The following is an 8,505-nucleotide window of genomic DNA, read 5'->3' as shown; positions in this document are numbered from 1 at the left end:
AGGCAGTTTCTGGCAGAGAAAGATGCTGTTCACCACCTGATAAGCTCTCCATGCATTTCGGGAAAGAAAGGCACTGGGGCGGGCCGCGCTGGTTTGGAAGACACCAAACTCCAGATTCCAACCGAGACTGAACGAGACACGGTGGAGGTTCCACTCGAGCCCGGCAGCCTCGGCGGCCCGTTTCAGCATAGCTGATAATTCTGGATCCGGCTCGGGCAACATTGAACTCCCGGAGGGAGACAATGCAGCCGAGTCATCATCTCTAGAAGTCAGCTCACCCTCCGATGCTGCAATCGGCGTCCTGTCCTCCAGGGGAGCCCAGAGTGAAACCGCTGGCCCACCCATTACAGATGGACCAGCAGACAACACGGGAGGCTCCAGTGGTTGCAGTGGAAGGGAGGAGCGAGGAGCCCACAGGGAATGGTTACCGGGCGGGACATCCAACACTATCCTCCAGTCCACTGCGACAGTCATGTTCCCACAGTGAAAACATGAGCTGTACACAAAAGCTGTCTCAGCGTGCTGTAAGCCCAAACACTTGACACAACAGTTGTGACCATCAGAGAGAGACAGGGAACGACCGCACCCAGAAACGCACGGGCGGAATGACATCTTGAAAAAGACACAAACCTACCCGTGTTGCTCTTTCAGAAAATAGGACCGTCACCAGTGCCGGAGCACACAGGGGAATGACCGCGGCAACACTGAACAGAGAACTGAAACAGTGAAGCACTCACTTTTCCGCCCTCTAACCAGCCATCAACACACACAAACATTTAGAAATTTGTTGCTGTTAAAACAGCAGTTGAGAGCTCAAAGCTCGCGATCACCGCTGCACTCGCGCTGTAGAACACCAGCACTGGGAGAGTCTTCCTGAAGAACACCGACACACTCGCTCGTTGTAGACAACAGCACTCTCAGAGACATCAAACGATCGGCTCCGAAGCGAAAGGCAACTAGTGCGTGCATCCACTTCCGTATTTATACCCGCGCCGCGGGGGCGGAGTGTGTGATGCGAATCACGCACGCCAATTACATTGGCTCGTTCAATAGTACTCGAAGAGGATAGGCTCTCTAGCGAGATCCCAATTCAGTCGACGTCGACTACGTCTGACGTTATCGACTGAAAGGGAACATTCACATTCATCGTACCAGAGTACTGAAATAGAACTTCAGGCTCAAGATCCAGTCCACGCTTCATTACAGAAGTCTGACGAACCCCTTTGATGATTCGGGCAGCTAGTGCCTGGCTGGTCGACTCTCCTATGACATGACACACCTCATGGAATCTACTCGATGTGATGCGTTGTGTACGCATTTGGTTCCATAGAGCAGACTGTGACTTATCCCGTGTGTCTTTTTCAATTATTGTGCTTAATTCTTGAGTGACTGCCAAGCTTTCTAAGAACAACATATCATGGAAATACGGGACAAATTGAAATCTTCCTTCAAATTTGTACCCATCCAGAGGAAGCTTAGGGAAAGGAGGGGCTTCTGCATGTTTGACAGCATCCCTTGATGACTGAGCAGGGCACTGATAGGACAGCAAAGAACCTTTGGGTACCAGGCCAAACTTAGACTCCACAAGATTCATCTCTTACAAGCCATGCCGAACCTTGCAGATAAGTGGCTGAGGCCTGACACTTTTTAAAGACTCCACAGAAGAGAGCACCAAATTATTGGGCATAGGACCTAAAAACAAAGCAAAAAAAAATTTGAAATACTTTTCAAAGCACTTTAATTTGTACATCTTTTTGCTAGACATAAAATTATATAAATGTAATCACCTGTGTAGGCCCTGTAAAGAGTGGACTTAATACCACTTCTGCTAGAGGTTTTTGGCTTCCTCACAAGTAATCGATCCACTGCTTTAGGATGGATTCCCTGTAAAAAGTAAAAAATTATGTAAATTATGTTTCTGCTGTCAGAAAGTCAAAACTGTTTTCTTCATGTCCTTGGAGCATTGAAAACACATAGGAAAAAAATATTGTATGAGGTTGTCATAATTCATGCATTAAATAGTTAATAGCTGTTTACTATACCCGAGTCCTGGGCCTGTGCCAAGTCTGTAGAGTGCTTGTGCTGGGTATAGTGGGTGGTACCGTCTTAAGTTTCATCATGCTGTAGTGTGCACTCTGAAACAGCAAGCCAACCAAATGGTTGCATAGCTCTTTCCCAGCCACACAGGAACAGCAGAAAGTACTGATGACAGGAGGATTCTCGTCGACTTTAAATGAAATCTAAATAAATATAACATTATATAAGGTTTAAAATTAGAATACAAATGAAACATTAACATAAATTGACTGCAACAGCAGTCTAACATTTTTCATTTGAACACCTTTTCAAACAAACTGCAACCGCAGTCTAACACGCTACAACCGTAGCAACTATAAACACAAACAAATTTGTGTCCTCGAACTGGACCTAACTATAGTTCATCCTGAACAGGTAACCTGAAGAGAGTGTGGCACTTTTCTTCATGGACCGGTAACACTGTGCCCTGATAATCACCTCACTATCTACAACATCAGATACTATTGCACAAAAACAGCATTATAATCACAACACCATAACACATCAAAATAAAAATCATTTTTTAATTGTTTTATCATTTCGTATTTGTAAGTTTAATACGTTACGGATTTAATAAAAGACAATAACTTAATGGTTCAGCCAGCTAAGTTAGGTAGCATGTTAGCTACTTCGAGCGAATAAACAAACGTTCAAATTAAACTTACCTTCATAATTGAAGATGTAGTGTTCGTAGAAGAATTTATATCCCTTCTCAAGTTTGGATATTTTCGTTTGTGAATGATTTTCCACAATTGCGTAAACGTCGGTGATATGGGGAAGATCCCGTAGTGATATTGAAAACCTTCGCGCCGCCATTGCTACAGACTAAACCGGAAGTCGCTTTACGCTACCATCCGCCATTGGAAGTGACGACACGAGCACTGTGATAAAGGCCTATTTTAAGGCAATGGCAGTGTGATAATAAATAATTTATATGTGAAATATATTACAGTCTTGTATGATGGTCAAGAGCAGCGGTGGTCCTCGCTTGGGCTGGCGTCATCTCTTGTTTTAATAATTAGATCGTTTAGGAAGGCTCTACCTGTGTACCTGTGAACTGCTAAAAGATCTTAAAAAGCGAAATGGACTATATCGTGAAGCATCTACCTAGGCCCATCTAAATCATTATAATCAGCAATAAAGGGACCCACAGCAGCCACTGTACGCGGACTCAAAACAGTTGCTGCTGTCATTTCCGTAATAAGTAGCCTACAGCCTGCTACTCAATCAGTTGTCAGCTATTGGGTAGTCTTCCAAAATTGAAAAGACATACACCAACAGACCAATACAAAAGAAACGAAGCGGAGATAAAAATACGGTCGGACCTTGGAGTCGAACCCCTTTCACTAAGAGCAAAACGACACTGCTCTCCATGCACGCAGACCAATGCCCTACTGAAGGTAGTAAGATTGCTCGGTAATCTAATGTATCTAATGTAATCTAATGTATAAAATCATACTATATACCAATATATGACAAAGGAAAAGAGGGGATACACTGGGGATATTTTCAATGAAGAAATAAAAATATGACACGATTACAGTCCAAACACTAGTCCTAACAACATTAGAAAAACAGAAGCCTTAAGACGATCGCCATTCAGATTGACAATCTACTATATGTCTTTCCATCTACTTCATTAGATGGGCTGAACTTTAATGAAAAGGGTGGGGCTGATTATAATATTATACAAAACGCCGCTTTCTACGCCGTCTTTGTCAGACAGAAAGCCGCAGATAACGGCGCACTATGGATAGCCTGCGGCGTCAGAAACGGCATCATTGGCTGGATAAAAAAAAACGCGATAATGACAGCGATTTTGCTTTGTTAACGCCGTAATTTGCGACGTTTGTACAACAGAACGCCGTATTTTGCGGCGTCTTTTCGTCTTAAACGCCGTAAACACCGGCGTTTTGTGAATGAAATGCGTTTGGTTAGTGGCGAAATTTGACACTTTAGGCGTTCCATAATGCTGTCCCTCTGTACGTCGCCTAATAAGACACCTGATACACACAAGACGCCTGATACACACATCGTCCCCATTTATGTCGCCTTTAACCCTCTAAGACCGACGGGAGCGCCGGCGACTCCCATTTGCCATATGTTCCTTCTTATCGTTATTTCTTTTTACCATTGATTCATTTTAGCATTTCTTTCTCCTTTAGACACTCACAAATACAAGCACATTCACACACACACACATACACACACAAACGCTCGCGCACGCAACGTTATGTCGTTATGTCTAAACGAAAGTGCACGGACGCGGAGGTTTTGGAAATACTATTTGCGTCCGATGACGATGAACTCTCCATCTGCTCATCGGCTCCAGATTCCGTTTCAAGTGGGGACGAAGCCGACTTTCGTGACGGAATAGATCCGTCCCAGGACATATAAGTATATATTTACGAAATATACTTTGCTTTTGAGTTAGAGAATAAACAAAACAAACATAGAATGAACTTGAGCTTATGACGCACCATTTACTCATTTAGTCAGTTCTATATTGCTATATTCTATATTACATTTCTATACAAAAACATCTAACTTACTTACCGTTTTACTTACCTTTTTTGTTGTAGTGTTGAAAATGTTGGAGAGCCATTGGAGCCACCCTGCACCTCTGAGCCATCCGTGCCAGTTTGCAGAGGGAGAGGTTATGGTCGGAGGGCTAACACCAGAGGCTACAGAAGTCGGAGCCAAAGGTCCCGTGGTAATACGGCCTCTATATGACAGTTTGCGCGTCGCCTGCAAAGCTGTCTACCACCCTGACAGAAACCTTTCCGTGGATGAGCGCATGGTAGCCACCAAAGCCAGAATCAGCCTGAAACAGTACATCAAAAATAAGCCAACAAAGTGGGGAATAAAACTTTTTGTTTTGTGTGATTGTAGGCTACACAGTGGATTTCAATATCTACACAGGGAAGTCCAATGTTGCAAGTGGAAGGGACTTTCATTTGATGCTGTGATGTCGCTGGTCAGGAAGGAGTTCTTGGGATCTGGATATCACATTTACTGTGATAATTTTTATACCAGCCCAGTTCTCTTTCAGCACCTTTACGACCTGGGATTTGGAGCCTGTGGAACCATCAGGGACAAGAATTGGTGTCCCATACACCAAAGTGAATGCACTGTCAAAGAAATCTCCACGGGGATCAATAAGGTGGATCAGACAGGGATCGCTTCTTTTCACAAAGTGGATGGACACACGAGAGGTGAGTGTGTGCACTACTCTAAACACTGCATACTTGGGAGACACAGTGAAAAGAGTGTGCAAATCAAGCAGTGAGTACAGGAAGTTGGATGTTCCAATTCCTCAGGCTGTGAAAGACTACAATCGCTTCATGGGGGGAGTTGACCTGTCAGATCAGTTGATTGGCTACTATTCCTCGTGGAAGAAAAGCAGGAAGTGGTACATCACTGTACTGCACCATTTCATTGACATTGCTGTCACTAACAGCTACTTGCTGCACAAGCTACTGTGTAGCAGCAAGGAGGAGCAGCCAATGACACACCAGGCCTTCCAAGAACAGTTGTCAGCGGAGCTGTGTGGGGTGTCCTTACAACCAGCACGGGAGAGATACCAGCACTTACCTGTTGCCATTTCTGGTACAGTTGGCTCAAAAAAAGCCACACAGGGGCGCAATAAATGCAGGCTGTGTGGGAAATGCACTCTGTTCATGTGTGAGGCATCCCAAGTGCCCCTCTGCGTTATTCTAGACAGGAACTGTCACAAGAATTATCACAGCTAGAGTTGCCTGTGTTTATGTAGGGGTGCCTATCTGTATGTTGTTTAGGTCTGATAAAGTACAGTTTATTTATTTATTTTATAATTATTTTATTATTAATTGTTCTGACAGGGTCTATTTATTTTATATTTTAACCAATTCAATGTTCAATCAATATTCAAAAGCAAAATGTTATCTGTTTGACCACAAATGTAATTGAATATTTTACATGGCATTTTTCCCCCCTTTTTTTTGAATGAGTGTAAAAATGAGTGTATCTTAAAAACTAATTTATGTAAACAGTTCAAATCAATTCTGTATAGTTTTAAATTGTTTTATTCACGTTTTTCACATCGACAAGTTTGAGGTTGACATTTCTCCATTTTTTGTATTGAATAAAATATGTTGAAAACATTTTTAAAATAGTTTTTCTTTTTGTTTATTGCACTTTTGAGATATTTATCTAGTTACTATTGATTTATTACAAACATATCCTTCAAATTGGGAGAGTAAGGATTATTTTGATGTATGGCATATGAAAATGCTCAAAAGAATGACAGCACAGCATGTAAAAATACAAAGATATACTCTGGTGGAATTGTTCTATGGCAGGTCATAAAGGGTTAAAACATTTCAAAGTTTGCATTAGTAGATGTACTTGTTATAAGCTATGCTTTTACAGTAATTAGTTAACTTATTTCCCAAAAAGGGCCACTGGTGCTAATAACTATAAGTGTATTCAATGTTTGATATGGGCGGCGCTAGGGAGGGACTCGGAGTGCTTCAGCACCCCCAAGAAAGACCAACGCACACCGATAGCAGCCCCAAAAATAATTTCTGGATTATTTCAAAATAATATCTCGTTATTTCAACAGAATGATTCGTTATTTCAACATTATATCTCATTATTTCGACATAATAAGTCGTTATTCAACATAATATCTGTTATTTCAGCATAATAAGCCGTTATTTCGAAATATCATCTCGTTATTCGACAAAATACCTGTTATTTCGGCATAATAATTCGTTATTTCGACATAATATCTGTTATTTCTACACAATATCTCGTTATTTCGACATAGTAAATTGTTATTTTGACATAATAAGGGGACATTCTATACATTAAGCCTTATAACAGTTTTCTATGGGAGGAAAATCCTTAACGTTTAATTAAACATTCTGGGCTCATCTGATTTTTTTTTTTTGTGTGTGTTTATATAATAGCCTATACTTATTATGATTTTAGTATCATAATGATTAATAAATGCACGCACAACTATCCGTGAACTTGATAAATGTTGCAGATATGTTTTACTATTCACAAACAAATGCCTTTCAACTTATGTGTGCAAAATTCAGAATTCAATGAATGTGCAGCAATTTGTACAAGTAAAGAGTCTGTATGCCTGTCATGGATACACCAGTTTCAGCGCCAGACTTCTACACTCAGCCCACTCGTTCAGCCTCACCCGAATTCTAATCATCCGCACCTGTCATCACCACCTGTCTGCAATCCACATTCACTTCACCCACTGCTCAAAAGGCACACCAGTTCACCTTCCCAGTTGTCTGGTCTCGTCTATACACACGACAAACCTGACTCCATACTGTTGTAAACCTTGTTCATCTTTAAGTGTAGAAAACTCAGAAGCGAAGACCAGGAGACATTTGGATCTTTTAAGCAGGATTGTTTATTTTCTGTAGTCTGCTTCGTCCAAAATCTTACCCAAGACTAACTCAATATCTAAAAACACAGTGTTTTATCCTTCCAAAGGGGGAGGGATTTACATAAAAGGGGGGAATATCTGAACAAAGCATGTAAATGTGAAGTACAGGAATCAGCACTTTACCGGAAGTTCCACAGCCCTAATCTCGTCAGCATAACAGGGTGATTCAAATGTAAATATCCTAATCCGTGCCATCTTTACGTGCCATCCAGAAACTTTACGTGCCATCCAGAAACTTGCGCTATGCTAGCGAATGTCGTCTTGTGGTACCATCTCAAAGAGGCACAAAATCTCTTTCTCGGACCTTTACCATGACTGTTCCCTGTTGGTGGAATGATCTGCCTAACTCAACCAGAGCTTCTGAGTCAGTAGCCACTTTCAAGAAACTGCTGAAGACGTATCTTTTTCGACAGCACTTGATTCAGTAGTACTAACACTTTCTCTTCTCTTCTCTTCTATTCTATAAAAAAAAAAAATTGCACTAAAGTTAAACTGAGAGGGGTTATAGCACTTGCGTATTGTTGCCCTACTGTTAGTTTAACTGCTTTTATTGTTTCTCATTTGTAAGTCGCTTTGGATAAAAGCGTCTGCTAAATGAATAAATGTAAATGTAAATGTAATGTAATCCAATCAGCCAGACTCTTCACCGACTGGGACAGTGGCTCCGAGAGCCATTAGAACAAAAGGTGAGAGTTTCAGTAATCTGCCCGACTGTATCACCCATCTTAATGGCCAGGAAGTGCATACAGACAAAAGCTAATGTCCGACACCTGAATTGCTTGACTTACAATAGAGAGATCAGGACTGGCAATGAATCTCTTACTGATAATTCTGATATCATCATTTATACTTCAAATGCTAAATTCTGTCTACTAAGCTTTCTCAGTGTATATACTATTGTATTGGAACCCAGAACTATTTAATACATTTGTAACACTACAATACCAAGCGAGCTGTTTATGGAAATGAATCCA

At 41.4% G+C, this 8,505-nt stretch overlaps 1 protein-coding gene across 1 annotated transcript; it reads right to left on the bottom strand.

The window, feature by feature from the left end:
* Positions 1-1,597: 1,597 nt before the first annotated feature.
* LOC143723784 (uncharacterized) lies at positions 1,598-2,873 on the bottom strand. Its single transcript, XM_077216564.1, has 4 exons — positions 2,742-2,873; positions 2,043-2,240; positions 1,788-1,884; positions 1,598-1,692 (listed from the first exon to the last, which is right to left on the bottom strand). Exons 1-4 carry the CDS (start codon positions 2,745-2,747, stop codon positions 1,598-1,600), a joined length of 396 nt encoding a protein of 131 aa, XP_077072679.1. The 5' UTR covers positions 2,748-2,873.
* Between the last annotated feature and the right edge of the window lie 5,632 nt (positions 2,874-8,505).

The sequence above is a fragment of the Siphateles boraxobius genome, unplaced genomic scaffold (assembly GCF_051911475.1).
Source record: "Siphateles boraxobius isolate OS27281-9 unplaced genomic scaffold, OSU_SipBor_1 7, whole genome shotgun sequence".
Classification (NCBI taxonomy): Eukaryota; Metazoa; Chordata; class Actinopteri; order Cypriniformes; family Leuciscidae; genus Siphateles; species Siphateles boraxobius.
This window is presented reverse-complemented; position numbering and strand designations above follow the sequence as displayed.